Source organism: Globicephala melas, chromosome 4 (assembly GCF_963455315.2).
Source record: "Globicephala melas chromosome 4, mGloMel1.2, whole genome shotgun sequence".
NCBI classification, from domain to species: Eukaryota; Metazoa; Chordata; class Mammalia; order Artiodactyla; family Delphinidae; genus Globicephala; species Globicephala melas.
The window spans coordinates 130,949,764-130,969,535 of record NC_083317.1 but is presented as its reverse complement, the minus strand read 5'-3'; the positions used below and the strand labels follow the sequence as shown (position 1 = coordinate 130,969,535).

At 44.5% G+C, this 19,772-nt stretch overlaps 1 protein-coding gene across 1 annotated transcript in view; it reads left to right on the top strand.

Annotated features, from left to right (window-relative positions):
- Window positions 1-19,772, top strand: part of TF (transferrin) — a 31,387-nt gene that overhangs the window by 3,743 nt on the left and 7,872 nt on the right. Inside the window, exons 3-14 of the mRNA XM_030873452.2 lie at window positions 4,496-4,604; window positions 5,383-5,559; window positions 6,301-6,448; window positions 7,247-7,302; window positions 7,829-8,007; window positions 8,736-8,913; window positions 10,125-10,279; window positions 12,236-12,326; window positions 12,926-12,964; window positions 14,296-14,451; window positions 17,248-17,392; window positions 18,560-18,624. Of these exons, the coding sequence (XP_030729312.1) occupies window positions 4,496-4,604; window positions 5,383-5,559; window positions 6,301-6,448; window positions 7,247-7,302; window positions 7,829-8,007; window positions 8,736-8,913; window positions 10,125-10,279; window positions 12,236-12,326; window positions 12,926-12,964; window positions 14,296-14,451; window positions 17,248-17,392; window positions 18,560-18,624 (1,498 nt within the window). The remainder of the gene's footprint in view (window positions 1-4,495; window positions 4,605-5,382; window positions 5,560-6,300; window positions 6,449-7,246; window positions 7,303-7,828; window positions 8,008-8,735; window positions 8,914-10,124; window positions 10,280-12,235; window positions 12,327-12,925; window positions 12,965-14,295; window positions 14,452-17,247; window positions 17,393-18,559; window positions 18,625-19,772) is intronic.

Genomic DNA, 19,772 nt, shown 5'->3' with positions numbered 1-19,772 from the left:
CATGTTGTTGAATATAGCTATTGTTCATTCATTTTCAGAGCTCTACAAAAGTCCATTGTGTTAGTATACCACAATTTATGTTTTCTTTTCTGGTCATAAGACATTTGGATTTTTTCCAGTTTTTTGTTATTCTAATCAGTGTTTGTGGAATACTTTTATACAAATCTCCTGGGACACAAGAATTACTAGTTTCTCTTTAATATATATGTAGGAGCAGAGTTTCTGTGCCATGGGATATGTGAGTATTTGACTTTGAAGATGATGCCAAATGTATTTGGTTTTTAAGCAAATCCAATGTGGTTATTCCAATTTCCACTCTCCCAGCAGTGTATGAGAGCATAACCCATATCATTCTTGGTGAATTTGATATTTTATTATTATGAAAAAATCACTATCTCTGGCAGTACTTCTTAACTAAACTCTATTTTTCTGATATTAGCATACATACTACATCAACTTTCTTTTGGTTAGTATCCTCTTCCTATATCTCTTTCCATTCCTTTATTTTCAACTTTCTGTGTGCTGATCTTTCAGGTATGTCTTTTGAAATTTGTATATTGCTGGATTTTGTTTATTAATGAAATCTGACAATCTTATTTATTTTATGTGGTAAATTTAGACCGTTAATAAATTATTTTTTTTAATAAATAAATTTATTTATTTATTTATTTTCTTTGTTGGCCTCGTTGGGTCTTCGTTGCTGCGCACAGGCTCTCTCTAGTTTTGGCGAGCAGGGGCTACTCTTCATTGTGGTGCATGGGCTTCTCACTGAGGTGGCTTCTCTTGTTGAGGAGCACAGGCTCTAGGCACGTGGGCTTCAGTAGTTGTGGCACGCGGCCTCAGTAGTTGTGGCTTGCGGGCTCTAGAGTGCAGGCTCAGCAGTTGTGGCGCGTGGGCTTAGTTGCTCCGCGGCATGTGGGATCTTCCCGGACCAGGGCTCGAACCCGTGTCCCCTGCATTGGCAGGTGGATTCTTAACCACTGAGGCACCTGGGAAGCCCAAATTATTATTTTTATTATTGATAAATTTGTGCTTATTTCTGCCATTTACTTTTTGATTTCTCTTAGTCCTGCTTTCCCTCTGATTTCTGATTTTTCCTTTTCTGATTTTTAAAAATGGAGTTCGTACATGTGTGTTCATTTGGATTGTTTTCCCTTTATTCCACCTTTCCCCCTACTGAAAGTAAATTTAAACAATTTATATATTTTAATGACTTCCCTTAAATTTTTACTGTACAATTTTAGCTTAACAAAATGTTAATAGTAAAATAATCTTGACCGTTATGTCCTTCTGAAACAGCAAAAGAACTCTGGAATGTAGTAGCTCAGACTTTGCTCTTCCCTGTGTAGATATTACTATTTGATATTTTATGTCTATCTTGTTTTAACCCTGGAATGTAGATACTTCATGTATTTGTTGGCAGTATACATAAAATACTATATAAATATATATTTATATATGTGTGTGTGTGTGTGAGTGTGTGCATGTGTAAGTTTGTGTATGCACCCAAAAGTTCAGAAAGAGGGAAGGAGACGGAGAGAGAGAGAGGCAGAGAGAGAAATTTGGACTTGTTTACATTTTTGCCATTTCATCTGTTTACCATTCCTTCTCTTTTTATTTTTTTTAAGTTTTAAAAAAATTTTTGGCTGAGCTACGTGGCTTGCGAGATCTCAGTTCCCCAACCAGGGATCGAATCCAGGCCGCGGCAGTGAAAACACTAAATCCCAACCACTAGACCACCAGGGAACTCCCTACTATCCCTTCTTATATTTCAGACCATCCTTCTGGGACAAGTTTTCCTTTTGAAATGTGTTCTTTTGGTGATACTTTAGAGTCAGTATCTTGGTGTTAAACTCTCTCCATTGCTTGCTTGTTTGTTTTCTCTGAAAATGCTTTAATCTCCCCCTTATTCTTGAATGGTAATTTTGCTGAATGTATAATTCTAGTTTGATATTTTTACACTATTTAAAAATACCATTCCACTGTATCCTGAGTTCCACTGTAGCCGTTGAGAAGTCTGATATTATCCTATTATTCCCTCAATCATCTCTCTGGAAAACTTTGAGATTTCATGTCCTTGGTTGGTGATGTTCCATAGATTCGCTATGATATTTCCAGCTGTAGAAATCTTGTTACTTATCTTGCTTAAAGTATGTTGGATCTGTGGAATCATGTTTTTCACCAGTTCTGGAAAATTTGCTGCCATTATCTCTTTAAATACTGCCTTTTCTTTAGTTCCTTTTTTTTTTTTTTTTAATTCTAGGATTCCAAGAAAACATGTTAGGCCTTCCTTAACCTAGCATCTATATCTTTTAATCCCTCTTTCATAGTTTCAGTCTCTGCACCTCTTTTTTGGCAGCATCTGGGATGAATCTTCAGATATAGCCTCCAGTTTCTTAATTCTCAATTTAAACACGTCTAATCAACTTGTTGCCCATTCATTCACTTTTTTTAAATTTCAACAACTATATTTTTTGCTTCTAGAAGTACCAGTTTAAACAGCTTTTCTTTTTTATTCCTGATAATTTCCTTTCTATGTTTATCTCTGTGATTGTAGCCTTCACTTTGTGCATAAAGCACATATATAGCTCTTCTCCAATAAAGCACATATATAGCTCTTCTCCATTGTTTCTGACCATTCCAACATCCACAACCCTTGAGAGCCCAAGTCTGCTGTTCCTGCTGATGCCCATGCATTGTGGCTTACCTTCTTTTGGGTTTGTTTATCTGCACCTGGGAAGTCATGCTTGACTTTAATCCTGCCCCTCCCTGCTGGTTCAGTTTCCCTTCAGAATCCCTGTTGCTCTTGTGGACTCCATGAGTTAGGCCTTGGCTCCTTGGTTCCTGAGCCCCTGAGGCCCCAGTGATTCCTGCCCAGGATCCTGGTGTCTGGGCCAAAAAAGCCCCAACCTCACTGCTCTAGGATAAGCTCTTATTTGTTTACTCATTTATTTTTATTCTGTGGTGTGTGAGGTGGGTGGGGACAGTCTCTGGAGGTTTCACCTACCTTTTGAGATACCAAGAAAACCATAAAGATTGTTTCATATATGGAGTCTATTTGTGGAATAAAAGAGTCCTTCACCATTGTGAATGTATTTAATGGCACTGAAAGGTACTCTTAAAAATGGTTAAATGATAAATTTTATGTTGTTATTTAATTACAATAAAATAACAAAAACAATTCCAACTATTGAGAGAAAAGTTTCAGCTAGACAAATATATGGTTTGGTTTACATTATTATTTTATTTCATTTAGAAATACTATTACCTTATTATTTATCTATAACATGACATAGATCATAGAGCTATAGTCCCTGCCTTGTAATTTAATCCATAAATAGTAAGAACTATTTATGAAGTACTAGCAAGGGCTTCAAGAAAAATCATTTTGATTAAAGATATTTGAAGCAAGAAAAAAAGCAATAAAAGTATGTTATGAAGTGCCTATATAAAAGATGGTGCTTCTCACTTCAAGAGAAAATAAATTCTAGACCTAGTGGGAAGGTATCTATAATATTGGTTATAGTGAACCAAGTGAACTACTGGTTTAAAGATGAGAATTAGTGGAAGCAAAAACTAAAAATGAAAACCAAAAACCCAGCAAGTAACAGTAAATGGGAGAAATAAACCCACACTACGTGGATTCGAATCCCAGCTCCATGACTTACTAGCTATGTGGCTTGGGGAGGTGACTTAAAGTTTCTGGGCCTCTATTTTTTAATGTGTAAAATGGAGCTGAGTTGGACAATGGTGTCTGTGTAGTTGATTAAATGAACAATCAGCCATAATGGAAGTAATAGTTAGCATTTAACACTCAGTTCAGAGTATAGGCTAGAAGTTAAAGCCAGAGAAAGCACCCGTTCCTGAACAAAAGACTCCTGCAGTTATATGGACCCAGGACAGGAAGAAAAAGTACTGAGTACTGAATCAGAGTGGAGAAGGATGTCTTCAAGGCTCCCCTTCCCCACAGAGAATTCTCCACAGAGGCATCTGAGGAAGATCTCAGCAGAAGGCCCAAAATAAAGAGGTCACCAAATGAAAGGACCTGAACTTGAAATGTAAATATGTGTAACAGCATGGCCAGGCAGAGGGACCTGAGTCCTTGACTGCAGCCCCTTCAGAGCCTGTGGTGCATGGGCTGTGCACCCAGTCTGGTGTTGGCGGGCAGCTTTCCCCCAAGAGGCCTGCTGGTAAAGCCTCTGTAATTTAGGTCAGTCTTGAAAAATCACGATAGTTTTCTGGGCTAGCAGCTGGACTCCTCACCAGGGAAAACAGAAAAACGATCCATTCTTTCTCTTTGCAGGAATTAAGGAATATGGTGGCCAAATCCCCTCACCAGGGAGGTAGAGTTAACTGAAGCTTGTGGTGTTGTGCAGCTAGCTATTGGCCAAACTGAGTGTTCTTCTGGCCCCAGATCCAAGGAGCACCACCCAACTATAGATAGACCTTGCTCAGAAGTAAGGGCTTCCTCAGACTCTGGTCTGTTCTCTTCCAGGATAATGAAGCAGATGCTGTGACGTTGGATGGTGGTTTGGTATTTGAGGCAGGCCTGAAGCCCTACAACCTGAAGCCTGTAGTGGCAGAGTACTATGGCCCGAAAGATAGTAAGTTCTCCCCGGGGACCCAGGAAGGTGTTTGTGGCCCTTGTTCTCTCCTGGTAGATGCTGAGTCTTGTCTCATTCAGGCAGGTAATGGAGATTAGCTACTGAAGAGCCTGCCCCAGGGGGCAGTGAGTGGGGAATGAGAGGCCCTATCAACCACCACAGCCACAACCCAAGGCCTCTGGGAGCTTTGGGCTGGTTGAGGACTGGTGCTCAGGACACTGACCTCCTGGGCAGGCTGTGTGCAATCTGAGCTGCACCACTGGGGTTTAAATGTGTAAAGAGCAGCTCTCCAAGAACCACAGGTGCCACACACAGGGGAGAGATCACACAGGAGCATGAACTTGGAGCCCTGACAGCTTTGCATCTCATCTGAGAGCAACTCCACTGTCCCTGGGGCTGTGTGAGGGACAGAAATACTTAGAGAAAGTCAAGACTGTGGCCTCTGTTGCCACAGTTCCAGTTTCCAGGGGAGCTTGGCTTGGTAGTTGTAGGCAGACACTCCCTGCAAGGCCTGGGTAGGCAATAGCATTGGGGCATGTGTGCATGTGGCTTCTTGCTCCTGGGTTTGCCTGGAGGGTTGTTACAAATGTCTCCTCTGTGGTCCTTCCTTTCCCATGTAAGCCTAGGAAAGTTTTTCTGATCCTTCCCTCTTTAGAAGCCAACCCAACATAAACGTTACCTCGGGGTTCCCCTTCCCTACTCAGGAGCCCAGTAGTGATGAGCAGTGCTTCCCTGGGGCCCAGTTTGAGAGTCTTTCATCCACGCTCTCCCTTTGCAGAGCCGCAAACTCAGTATTACGCTGTGGCCGTGGTGAAGAAGGGCACTGAGTTCGGTCTGAAAGAGCTCAAAGGCAAGAAGTCCTGCCACACAGGCCTCGGCAGATCTGCTGGGTGGAATATCCCCATGGGCTTACTTTACTGGGACTTGCCTGAGCCACATGAATCTCTTCAGAGAGGTAAGCAGGCAGGAGGGTGAGTGCCCTCAGCAGGCATCTCTTCCTCAGATGCCCACATGGGCCACACTGGCGTCACTCAACATGATCAGGTGATGATATGTGATGACTCTGGGAATGGAGGTGGGAGGTTAAACAGCTTTAAACTGGCAGGTCTGCTGCACCAGCAGCCATTAGGGGCTGTCACAAGTCCTTTTATCTCTGAGCTCCTGACACCCCACCAGAGGTTGTCCTGAGGAGTCGGGGGAAGGGAACAGAGGGCTTCAGTCAGGGCCAAGGTTGCTGGGCCCCACTGTTCACTTCCCTGGGGTGCTTTCCTGTCTGTGGCTGATGCTTTTCCCATTCTGCTGGAGCTTTCCCTGGTGGCCATCTGCTGGCCATGAACTTGGCGTGCACCTCTCCAGGCGGGTCCTCCATTTCTCACGCATGGATCCCAGAGGAGACCTGTCTCTGAGCTGTTCCAGTCTGACAAGGCAGGGAGGGGGGCTGATGGTGACCTGGTCTTGGAGGGTGGCTGGCACAAGCCTGGTTCTTGGGGAGGGAAGAGGGAGGAAAGGGGTTAAACTCGTCCCTTTTTGGAAACCCTTAAACTTGAAGAGTGAACACTTGTAAAGGCAAACTGGGTCTGGGGGTGCTGGTTTTGTCTGGGTCTCTCTGTCCCATCATGAGCCTAAGCTGGGAGCTGTAAGTGCCTCTGGCCAGGCTGGCTCACGCCCTGTGCTTCTGTGTCTCTGTGTTGAGCAGCAGCGGCCACTTTCTTCGCGGGCAGCTGTGTCCCCTGTGCGGATCAGTCAGCCTTCCCCAAACTGTGCCAACTGTGTGCGGGGAAAGGGACGGACAAGTGCGCCTGCTCCAACCATGAACCGTACTTCGGCTACTCAGGGGCCTTCAAGTGAGTGAGACCGGCTTCTGCTCCATCCGGGCTCCTAAGTGTCCAATGTCCTTGGCTGGAAATCTCCCCTGGCCCACAGCAGAGCCCAGTCTTCAAAGGGGCAACCAGGGGGCCTAATTGCCTCAGTGACACAGGGACTTAGTGACACAGCTGGGACTCCCCAGGCCAGGCCGGGCCAGTGCATACTCTCTTCATGTGACATTGACAAGGAAGCCCTCTCCTGGGGCTCTTCTTTCCGTTTCCCCAGAGTTCTCTCACTGGACTAGGCAGAGCCTGAAATGACGGGCACGGCCCTAGTGTCCATGCTGCTCTTCAGTGGCGGGCCCTCTGCTCTCCACTGCAGCAGCGCTGGCCGCTCAAGGTGCTGGCCTCTCTCCTGGCTCCTCTCACTGTCCCTGTGCAGGCAGCTCATGTGGCTGATTTCTTGCTCCCTCTCCTCCCTTGGTTATACTCTAAAGTTTTAGAGCCAGCCAAGGGCACCTTTCCTCCCTCAAGAGACACTATGCCTTTATCCTCCACCAGAAGTTTGAAAACACTTTTCTCATTGAAACATCTTCAGTGCCTTTTTGATGCTTTGGGGCACATGGTGAGGGTCCTCCAGCTCCTGTGAGCTCACCCCCCTATCTCCATGGTACCCTGGATATCAGTGCCCCATGGTGCCCCCTTAGCTGTGGGTCTTCGTAGAGGCCTCCCCCAGGCCCTGCCCTTTCTCCAAGGCTGGACAGTGTGGTCAGACCCTCAACCTGAGGAGAAGGGCCAGCCCTGCAGGAACCCTCCTAATGTGTCTCCTCCCCACAGGTGTCTGATGGAGGACGCTGGGGAAGTGGCCTTTGTCAAGCACACCACGGTATTTGGTAGGTGACAGGAGAAGCATCTGCAGGTCCCTTCAAGCAGAAGGCCTTCCTTTTCTTCCTGCCTTCTTCTACATGCTCAGTAGTCAGACATGAGCATAGTGTGTTCCTCCTTTCTCACTGCTGGGGTGTTTACCTGCGCAGAGGCGTGTGTCTGTGGGGTCCCCGGCTGGACTCCTGGGCTTCATCCTATCGTTCAACTTCCTAGACACTGGGACCCTTCCTCCTGGTCAGTGTTGCAATAGCAAAGGATTGGGAGGAGGTCTGGCCGGCCTTGGCCTGTAGTCAACCTGCTGAGATGAGACCTCTTGTGGGGTGTGGGCAGTCACCCCTGCACGGGACATCAGAAGCTTTACCTGTAAATTGGCTGTGGGATCCTGAGCAAGTCAGTTTTCTTCTGGCTCAGTGTTTACTCTAGGCTTCTCGGCTCACACAGTTTATGATTCAGTGGGGTTTTGCAAGGGAGCGGAAGGGGCACCACACCTCACGCTCTGCCTGCCGTCGGCTCACGTGGGCTTCCCTCCCCCAGAGAACCTGCCTAACGAGGCTGACAGGGACGAGTATGAGCTGCTCTGCAGGGACAACACCCGGGGGCCTGTGGACGAGTACGAGAGGTGCCACCTGGCCCGGGTCCCTTCCCACGCTGTCGTGGCACGAAGCATGGGCGGCAAGGAGGACTTGATCTGGGAGCTTCTTAACCAGGCCCAGGTATCGAATCCCCATCCTCTTTCCTGCTTAGCAGTTCCTGCTTGGATTTGGGGCATTTTCCTGTACTCCCTTCTTGCCACTGTAGAAGCCCTTCTGTGTTCAGGATACAGTGGGGACCATGCCACACACCATCCACTTGTAAGAAAGCACCCAGCAAAGCCTTCTTGGACTTGCACAGAGCTTAGTCCTGCATTATCATCTGTCAGACCCTTACGTTCTAGACCAGTGACATGAAGCTGCTCCTTCTTGCTCTATTCCATATCTCTCCCATTGGAAAGGAAATGATCTCTCTTCCAAGGTCCTTCAGCCTGACTGCAAGGGAGCTGCACACACAGCCAGCTTTCCTTCCCTAGAGCAGCAGAACACCAGAACTGAGCCAACTTTCTCTTATCCGGCCCTCCCATCTGTCCATCTGTCCATCAAGGCAGCCACACAGTGTCAGCCTCTGAAGGAGATGTGTTTCTTGCACTCAGTGAGCTGTCATCCAGCCAGGGAGACAGGCACAGAAACACATTCAGTGAAATAGGGTGTTTGTTATATGGCCCAAGAGGGCTGTGAATGGGGAAGGTGCTGGGTGGGAAAGAACAGATCCGACTGCCCTCTCTCCTGGCATCTTGAAAATTTCACTTTTTAGTTTAGTTTCCTGAGTTTTAAATTTTTCTTCGATCCCATTTTGCAGCATCCCTTGTTGCTGTAGCCATTCAGATCTGTGTTTTTACCACACACAGGAACATTTTGGCAGAGATACCTCTGAAAGCTTCCAGCTCTTCAGCTCCCCTCATGGGAAGGACCTGCTGTTTAAGGACTCTGCCAATGGGTTTTTAAAGATTCCTCCTAAGATGGACTCCTGGCTCTACCTGGGATATGAGTATGTCACCGCTCTCCGGAATCTAAGAGAAGATACACGTAAGTGTTTGCGAAGGATCGTGTGGCTCTAGGAGCTTGGAAAACTGGTGAGGGTGTGCACCAGCAATAGAGTCTTTCCAGGTATTGAACACCTGTCCCAACAATCCTTTGTCTGCCCTGCCTGTGCAGCCCAGTGTTAGATGAATGCTAAATGGCATCACCAAAGGGCATTAAAGGAAATTCATGCTTAAAATGATTTGTATTGATACCAGCACTGTTTCCCTTGTATAAATCAAGGCTACCCTACCCACTTTGTGAAGCCAGTTAGCCTGGCGTGAAGTAAGTCAACTAGAATGAAATTGCTACAAATGTGCACATCTGAAGCCAATGCTATGGTCAACATGTGCCATGGTGAAGCTGGAGCTTTAGACAGGTCGATCCTGCTTCTGAATTTCCTTGGGTCATTGGGGATGTGTTTGAACCTTCATTCAACAGACATGTATTGACCACTTATCTATAAACTGTGCAACGTGCTGGGCATACAATGGTGAGTCAAAAATATATTAAATTCTGCTGTCATGGAACCTTCAGCCCAGTGGGGAAGACAAATGTTGAAGGAAGAGTCACTCCATTGAATGATCAATTAAAAATGAGAGATTTCCTCAGCAGAAGGAAAACAAAAACAAAAACCCAGAACAAAATATCATGGCTCTAGAAGAGTGCAAAACAAAGAAAGACAGGTCCCAGAATTGAGGTAAGGCTTCCCTGAGGAAGTGCCTCTTGAGCTGGGTCTGAAAGTTGGGTTGGTGTCCATTTATTCAGCCAACATTTATTGTACTGACCATGAGGCAGGCACTAAGGGTGCCATGGAGAACAAGACAGGCATGACCCTAGCCCTGGCCAAGCTTATGTTCTCCTGCAGGGAACAGACAATAAATAATGAATAAATATATAACAACAGCTCAGATGGTTAAGTGCTATTTCTAAACAAAGAGGGAAAAAAAAAAAAAAAACCCAGCCTGAAGTGATAGAGTGCCTTGGGGTCAGGAGGAAACTTGACTTCTCATAAGAAACAATTTTAAGTTAAATCTAAATGGTAAGAAGCCAACTAAGAGATTGTTATTACCTTTGATTTCTAAGAGATTAATTCCTTGAATGGAATCTGTTTGTGTATTGCTGAAAAATCCTAGCATTTTCATGAAGACAGTAGCATAACCAGCAGGCAACATCTGGGCCTCTTCTAATCTCTGGTTCTCTTCCTTATGTCCTAGGCCCGATCGCCTCAAAGGATGAATGCAAGAAGGTGAAGTGGTGTGCAGTGCACCACCAGGAGAAGGCCAAGTGTGATATGTGGAGTGTGAGCAGTGACGGGGAAATAGAGTGTGAATCGGCAGACAGCACTGAAGAATGCATCGCCAAGATAATGGTACGTCACTCCTGCCTCTGTAGGGCAGCATCCCTGCCACTGTTGCCCACCTGTCCCCAAGGGTGAGTGAGTGTTCCTGGGAATGACACGAAAAGCCGAGTTCCAAGGAACCTTGCCCTCACTGTGGGAGACCAGCCCCACCGGAGCCTCAGGACCTTTGGGCTTCTGGATCTGAAGGGCTCCTTAGGGCTTGTTTCCTCCTAGTGTTAGCACCCAGTGGAGGGCAATCTGAGCCATGTCTGCTTAGGGAGGCTGGACCTGAGTGTAGGTGTGCCTGAAACCCACGGTGTGCCATGGCAAGTGAGACAAGTGTGACAGGGTCGTGTTATTGTGCAAGCCGGTAGAAGTTTAGCCTTGTTGATCACAAGAGCATTCCATATTTGCTTTTAGATAATGTTGAAAAATTGGAGGATATAAAGAAGAAAATACATAAAAACTAATTGTAACCTTATAACTCAGAGAAAATCCTGTTAACTGGGCTCATATCATTCATACAATTTACTCTCTTTTCTCACCTAATCTTATCTAGGGAGCTTTTCCCCTGTCACAAGTCATTCTTTGAAAACATGATTTTTAAAAATATATTTTAGTTTATTTTTGAAAGAATATACACTATTCTGTTTACAGTGGTATATCTGGGGACCAAGTTTATGGGGGACTTTCATTTCTTTTTTTCCTTTTTTTTAAATTTAAATTTTTATTTTTATTTTCCCTTATGGTTTATTATAGGATGTTGAAAACAGTTGCCTGTGCTATACAGTGGGACCTTGTTGTTTATCTGTTCTATGTATAACAGTTTGCATCTGCTAACCCCAAACTCCCAACCCATTCCTACCCCAGCCCCCTCCACCTTGGCAACCATAAGTCTGTTCTCTATGTCTGTGAGTCGGCTTCTGTTCTGTAGATAAATTCATTTGTGTCATATTTTAGATTCCACATATAAGGGATACCATATGGTATCTGTCTTTCTCTTTCTGACTCACTTCACTTAGTATGATAATCTCTAGGTCCATCCATGTTGCTGCAAATGGCATTATTTCATTCTTTTTTATGGCTGAGTAATATTCCATTGTATATATGTACCACATCTTCTTTATCCATTCATCTGTCGATGGACATTTAGGTTGTTTCTATGAAAACATGTTGATAGCTTAATGTTGATAACTATTCCAGAGTGTGGATGTGCTACAATTTGTTGAGCCATTTCCTTGCTATTGAGCATTAAGTTTGGTCCTATCTTATTGATATTATGAATCACACTTGCATGCTTTTGCCCACTTACACATTTTGCCCAAATAGTTTCCCACATATCTGATTATTCCTTTAGGGTATATTCCTCAAAAGCATATTTCTAAGCCCAATGGGAAGCTTGGCAGTCTTGTTGAATTTAAGCATTTCTGAAATTTGGGGCTTATTAGCTCTATTAGATCATTATATCTAACAGATCATTTGAGTTTATTTGACTCATTCATTAAAGACCTTGTATTGATCAAGCACCAAAATAGCACCCAGCCAATGTGGCCGAGATTCGGGTCTGGGGCCCCCATCAGGAGGTGCTCTGTGCCACAGACACAGCCCTGAGTCTCTGACTCCGCTCATTTGTCTTACAAATGAGAATTCTTGGTGTCAGAAAGGTGTTGTGAGAGTGTCTCTGGGACAGTGTGCCCTATGAGAGGACAGGGGGACTGAATGTGGGTCTTTCCTTCTGAAGAAACTAAGCAAAGCACCCAGAGTTGATCATCAGTTCATCATGGTTTGGGTGAAAATGGGAGTACATTTTATTTTCTATGTTGGGTGTGCCTGACTGATCCTTTGGGGGTCCAGTACCAGCAGCTTCTGTCTCGCTGGGCCTTCATGACCTGTGCTGGCAAGGCTGCTTCAAGGAAACAGCTTGGAGGGCATGTGGGACAGAAGATGGTCTCTTTTCACCTGCTGTGATGTGCTGTGTCTTTGCAGAAAGGAGAAGCTGATGCCATGAGCTTGGATGGAGGCTACATCTACATAGCAGGCAAATGTGGTCTGGTGCCTGTCCTGGCAGAGAACTACAGTAAGTGGAAGGGGCTTCTCTCAGTGTTTCATTTCCCCTGGGCCATGGAGAAAGGAAATGGAAAATCACAGCGTGATTTATGCCACATGGGCCATAAAGCTCTTGCTTACTGAGCACCTCCTACTTCCTAGGCTCTGGGCTCCCTCATCTCTAGTCCCCAACAGTTTTCTTGAAGGATGGGATCTTCTATCATACCTCCCACAAGGGAGTTGGAGGCTTTGCACTGGGAAGTTCTAGCTAAAAGTGACCCCTCTGCAGAGGACATCTAGATTCTCAGTTGGGATACCTGGCAGGTCTTCTTGATTCCAAAGCTCACACTTCTCCTGTTGCCCTGGTGCAGGGATTCAAGTACGGTTGGCAGAGACCACTGTGGCCACAGGACAGATAGGGTGGGAAACTTGAAATTTACAATTTTGGACTACATTCCAGAGGCCAGGGAGCTAAAGTGAACTTGTATAATCCAGACAGCCTGGACCTTTTGGGAACTGGTGATATGTAGACAGTTTTCCTGGCTCTTTTAATTCTGAGCTGCACATGGTAAAGACGATTTCCAATCTATAAATGAGTATTTAATGACTTCTTCATTTTCTCCTCTACAGACAGTGAGGGCCAAAATTGTGCAACCACACTAGAGGACGGTGAGTTGAGATTGGTAACCTCATGAGTTTAAGATAAATTCCCATTGCTTTTGGGAAAGGGTAAGGTAAGTTTAAATTCAAATCAAAAGTAGATAAGAGACCAATTTTCGGAATGCAAAGGAATCATGGAAGTAGAGTAACTGGCAATGATGATTACTTTTTTACACTTGCTATGACTTGCACATGGGAATTTTCATTTAATCCTATAAGGTATGTCTTGTTGTCCTCTAAGGATGCATAAGAGGACCAACAGCTCAGAGAGATTACAAGTTGTCTAGACTCCAACATCCAGCAAGCAAATACAGGCCCTCCCCACCACTCCTGACTGCCTCGCATTGCACGAGGCCAGCAAAGTTTTAGATGAGAGTTAGCACCAGCCCAGGAGCCTTGCTGATACGTGCCTGGCAGGGCTGAAGGGAGAGGCTCATACCGGCAGATGTCTAGGGGCATGTGATTGCTTAGCCTCCCAGCCAGAGCTAGGCCCAGGAACCCAGGCCAACCTGGCTCTCACCCAGCGCTCTGGCTGGGGGTGGATCTGGAAAGATGTGGCAGCAGAAAGACAGGAAATCTTATCAAAGTGGGCTCTGGGGCCCACACTCAGGTCCCTGCAGGTCATTTCCAGCCATTAGTGTGCAAGTCTGTCCTCATCACTTTTCCCAGTTACAACCTTCAGCCTCTCCCCATCACACTAGGAACCAAGCTCTTCAGCCGAAAACAGAACCATTCTTATTCCATGAACAATAAGATTTGTGTCTTTTCTGTTGGAAACAATTTCCTGAATTAACTAAATTGGAAAACTGAAATCATGAGTTGATATTCTATTACCAGTTTTAAAGATCAGCATGTATTTGCAGCTAATCATGGCAGCTAACTTGATTTTGACAGTTTCCACTTTGCATATTTATTGTGCTGCAAACCTGTATTCTCCTTATCACAAATTATCTGGCCAGAATATCCCTGTGGTTTATTGCTCATTTACTACTCTTTCCTAATGTACCCTTCAGTATCCATTCCTCTGCTATTCCACAGTGGAGGGTGAGTTGCTGGTTTATGTCAGTAGCTTCATGCATTTGGGGAAGGGTTATACACCAGCCATTGCTCTGATGGTTATGTATTCTTACTACTTTACTTTTTAAGTTCAGATTAATCTCCACCTCCTGGAATGACTTGTATCCACCCCACCCCCACCCCCCCGTCAGTTATTGGGAAGACCCTTTCAAAGAGAGAAGGAATGGTTTGGGATAATTCTACTCCTTAAGGAGATGGCAGGTTTAGACATTCTGGAGGGCCCAGGGGTGTTAATACTCCCTATTTAGGTGTCTTTCTTGCAGGGTACCTTGCTGTGGCTGTGGTTAAGAAATCAGATACTGATCTCAACTGGAACAATCTGAAAGGCAGGAAGTCCTGCCACACTGCAGTAGACAGAACCGCTGGTTGGAACATCCCCATGGGTCTGCTCTACAATAATATTAAGCACTGTGAATTTGGTGAGTGAGCTTTGAGAGGGTACTGTTGTCAGGGCCAGGTGGGAAGAGGTGTACTGGGAAGAGTGTGGTATGGTACAAGATGCTGTGGCTGTGGCTCTATGGTAATACAATTTGGTTTAGTGAACTTCAAGAAAATATCTAAAAGGAATGGTAGGGCTGGGAGGTGGATCAGAATGGTTCTTTTCAGTTGCACATAATGGCTTAAGTGAATATGCATTTACTTTTCTCTCTCATGAAAAAGACCAGAGACAGCAGTCCGTGGCTGGTACTCTCATTAGAATCCCAGGCTCCTCTCTCTTCCTGCTGCACCATTCTCAGCATGAGGCCTCCATCTTCAGGGTCACTCATGGTTGCCATTATATCCACGATCCAGGCAACCTCAAGGAACAAAGAGAAAGGGCACTTGACGTATGTGCCACCTTGTTAAAGGAGCTATTCAGGAACTCTAGCCCAATTACTTCAGCTAACTTCTCATTGCCCTGAACTTAGATACATAGTCACATTTAGCTGTAAGAGAGGCTGAAAAATGTCATCGTTTATTTGGGCATGTTTCTGTCCCAAATAAAACTAGATTTTTATTCAAAAAATTAAAAGTAGAACTACCATATGATCCAACAATTTCACTTCTGGGTATTTACTGGAAGAAAACAAAAATACTAACTCGAAAAGATATGCACCCACACGTTCACTGCAGCATTATTTACAACAGCCATGACACGGAAAGAACCTAAGTGTCCATCATGAATGAATGGATAAAGAACTTGTGGTTTATATATATACAATAGAATATCATTCAGTCATAAAAAAGAAAGAAATTTTGCCTCTTGCAACACCATGGATGGACCCTGAGGGCACTATGTGAAATAAGTCAGGCAGAGAAAGACAAATACCGCATGTTCTCATTTATATGTGGGATCTAAACAAAAATAAAACAAAATAACCCAAGCTCATAGACACAGAGAGCAGATTGGCGGTTGCCAGAGGCAGGGGTTGGGGGTGGGCAAATTGGGTGAATGTAGTCAAAAGGTAAGAACTTCGGTTATAAAATAAATAAGTCATGGGGATGTAATGTACATCATGGTGACTATAGTTAATGCCGTATTGCACATTTCAAAGTTGCTAAGAGAGTAGCTCTTAAAAGTTCTCATCACAAGAAAAAAAATTTAATGTGATACACCACATTAACCAATTGAAGAAAAAGATCATATGATCATCTCAATAGATACAGCAAAAGCTTTTGATAAAATTCATCACCCATTTACGAGAAAAACTCTCCAGAAAGTGGGCATAGAGGGAATATACCTCAACATAATAAAGGCCGTATATGACAAACCCACAGCTAACATCATATGCAACAGTGAAAAGCTGAACGCATTCCCTCTAAGATCAGGCACAAGACAAGGACTCCCACTGTTGCCACTTTTATGCAACATAGTTTGGAAGTCCTAGCCAAAAGAAAAAATATTTTTTTTCTTTTGCGTTACGCGGGCCTCTCACTGTTGTGGCCTCTCCCGTTGCGGAGCACAGGCTCCGGACGTGCAGGCTCAGCGGCCATGGCTCACGGGCCTAGCCTAGCTGCTCCGCGGCATGTGGGATTTTCCCGGACCGGGTCACGAACCCGTGTCCCCTGCATCGGCAGGCAGACTCTCAACCACTGCGCCACCAGGGAAGCCCAGAAAAAAAGTTTTTTAACCCTGTATGGTGATGGACGTTAACTAGACCTATTGTGGTGATCATTCACAATATAGTCACAGTAGCGAAACATGTTGTACTCCTGAAATTAATGTTATACGTCAATTATATCTCAATAAAAAATTAATGGAGAAAAAAATTAAAAGAAAAAGAAAAGAAACTTGATCTTTGTTATGAAGAAGCAAGGGGAAATGGCCATTGGGTGGACAGCTCCAAGCCCTGCCACAGGGCTTTCTAGGCAATGTGGTATGAGGGATCTTCAGGTTTCTTTAAGATCTTGGCAGTCTCACCAAGTGACTGCTCAGCTCCTAGGCCCCTTCAAAGTGGTGGAAATCAGTTTATTCTCTGTGTCCTCTGAATATCTTCAGGTATGAGCTTAGTTCTACCTCCTAAAATCTGTGTGTAATTTCACCATGGACATGTTTTCTCATGGTTCTTATTTTCTTTAACTTCCTGAGTACTTCCTCCCTGCCACCTCCAAATATTTGTAGCTACTTCAAAAGGAGGGTCTCTAAAGACAGTTATGAACCAGGCAAGTCCTGTGTGTGTGTGTGTGTGTGTGTGTGTGTGTGTGTGTGTGTGTGTGTGTGAGGGGGGTGCATTCAGGAGTTCTGTTGCCCACCAGCAAGGGCAGCACTTCTGCTCTCCTGAGCCTCCTGGCAGTTTTACAGCTATGGGAGAGCAGCTGAACTGTGTGTGAAATTCCCCAGCACTTTCTCAAGGTTGGAGTTCTAAGTTCTGTTAAAGGCTCTTCTAATAAATATCAGAGAAAAGAAACACCAAAAACAAGTGGCACAACTCAGGGAGTGAGACCTTCAATTTTACCCCTTTTAGTCAACTTTCATATCATTTCCATCCCATCTCTCTAGGTGAGTGAGACACTATTGGTATGCTGATGGAATCCCCTCCACCTGACTTGTAAAGGTTCCCAGCCTCAATTAAGTTTCCTTTCAAAGCCTATACCCTGGCAGGTCCTGAGTTGATGGCAGGTCACATAATGAGTATGTTCTACCTATCCTGGGCCATATACACCTGTGATGTGTTAGGTAAAGGCCACTGACATTGATTCAGGAAGAGCTGACTTTCTCTTATCCTTCTGCACAGATAAATTTTTCAGTGAAGGCTGTGCTCCTGGGTCTCTGCGAGATTCCAGTCTCTGTGCTCTGTGCATTGGCTCAGAAGGTGTTCCGGGAAGGGAGTGTCTTCCCAACAACCATGAGAGATACTATGGCTATTCAGGGGCTTTCAGGTGAGTATTATAATCCTCATACAAAAATAATAGTAATCCCAGCCCCGACGAGATTCCTTTTTAGGAACGCAGGTGAGATTCTTACATTCCTATCCCATTAGTCCTGCATGTTAGGGTGTCACGTTTACAAACATAAGTAGAAACCTGTGAGAAGAGGCATCCAGCTCCCTCCAGGACACGGTCTCCAGACCTGGCTGTCATAGACAGCAAAGACTGGCAGTATGGTACAGGTCAGAAGTTCTCAGCGGGGGGTGATTTGCCCCTCAGGGGACATTTGGCAGTGTCTGGAGATGTTTTTGATTATCAGTGGAGTTGGGGGATGCTACTGGCATCTAACTGGGAGAGGCTGCTAAACATCCTACATGCGTAGGACAGCACCCTACAACAAAGAATTATCTGGCCCCTAATGTCACTAGTGCCAGGTGAGGAAACCCTACCATAATTGAATAAACACAGGAGTCAAGCATCTGGCTCATGCTCTTCCATTCACCTCTGGGGGAACCTACAACCATGGAAATATATCAATACAAAAGTAAAGTACATGACTTCTACATCTTTGGTTACATTTCTAGCTCATGGAGTCTCTATCATTTTTAAAGAGACACCTGGGCACTTTACGACCTTATTAGTTTTTAACTATCCTGTCTGACTTGGGCCTGTGTCACTTAGCAGTTCATGAATCCATCAACTTCACAATGATGGTGGTATTGTAACTAAAATCCTCACTAGGGAAGGAAAAACAAAGATTATCCCAACTTCCCAGGTACAACCAGCTTGTGAGTTAGAGTAAGAACAATTCACAGCCCACAAGTTTACAATTTTACAAGGAGACTGTGAGTAAGGAATCACCTTGAGGGAAAACTGCCCCTCTAATATCTGTGTTGAAACTAGGAAATGGATGTAGCTCTGTTGGAGAAAATGGGCCAGAATTTAGAATTTAGAGTGTAGAAGTGAGATTGTATAACTACAAAGCATATCAGAGGTTTTGTTTTCTTTTTATTACTTACATTAGTAATATGTAAGATCAGTGACAATAGATTAGTGATCAAATGGGAATCACAATTGCTGATATCAGATGGCCAGCCCTGGATCTATAAGGTGGCCTTTCTGAATGACAGATGTGTCTCTGACCTCTTTTCTTCTCTCTCCCTGTCTGGGACTCTGCAGGTGTCTGGTTGAGAAGGGAGACGTAGCCTTTGTGAAGGCCCAGACTGTCACAGAGAACACTGGTGGTACGTGCATAACCTTTGTCCCCATAAATCAGGGTCGCTGGTTCACTTGTGTCCAGGATGTCTTTGTGGAAGTGTTATGGACACTGTCAGGGTCCAGAGCTCTGATTCTCAACCTGTTTGTTCGGTGAAGAGAGAAGTGTTTGCTTGGATAGGCAGAATGGTAAGGACCATGGGCTTCCCAGTGGCCCTGAGTCTCTCCCAGGAACCTTCCTACAGGTGCAGGCACTGTGCCTCCTTTCCCCTAAATACTTCAGTGCACATTTCCTAAGAACGAGGACTTTCTCTCACATACCTACATTACAATTAGGAAGATCAGGAAATTTATACTAACATGGATTTAATACTCATCACGTCCACAGTCCCTATTCAAATTCTGTGAGTTGTCCCCAAAAGGTCCTTTATAACTATTTCTAGGTCCAATATATATGTAAATATATTATAGGTCCACTGGGAAAAACATACAGACAGTGGCACCCCTGTAGGAATGAGCACCAAGACCTTGGCTTCTAGAACCATTCTCCAATAGAAGGAACCAAGGCCCCTTGGAAAAATAGCTGATTCTGTGGCTGGGGCAGGAAAAGTATAAGGTGAACCTGGAACATCATGCTGAAGAGCTCAGAGAGATGGGACGTATCAAAGCACATAGGAGCCATTGTGAAAGCCCTCCACTGGCCAAATCTGGGACATTTTGAGCTTGAAAAGACATAATAATAGTAGTAAGAAATGATAACTCATTGAATAAAATAGGAACGCATAAGTCCATCCTGATTAAACAAATGAGTATAAGGGAAACATCTTCCTTATTGTAGAATGCTAATTACAGATGCAGAAATAATTATGAAGTTAAAAAACTATCGTTTGGCAACCAAGATAGTAATAATTGATTCAAGCAAGGATCATCAATGGGCACTAAAACTAGTGGGTGAATATTAGATGGCCATGACATTAACAAACAAGACAAAAATTTTAAAAATGTCAGTAAGAATGAGTATTCCACCTGCCCACTCTCTATCACTAACTGCTTATATTCCCCACCTAGAGTCCAGGCAGCTATTACTTCCCTCCTTCCCTCATGTCCCTTTACTCAACCTCAGATGTTTCCAGCAACTCATTTAGAATGAACTAGTACAGGACCAACTCCTCTAAGA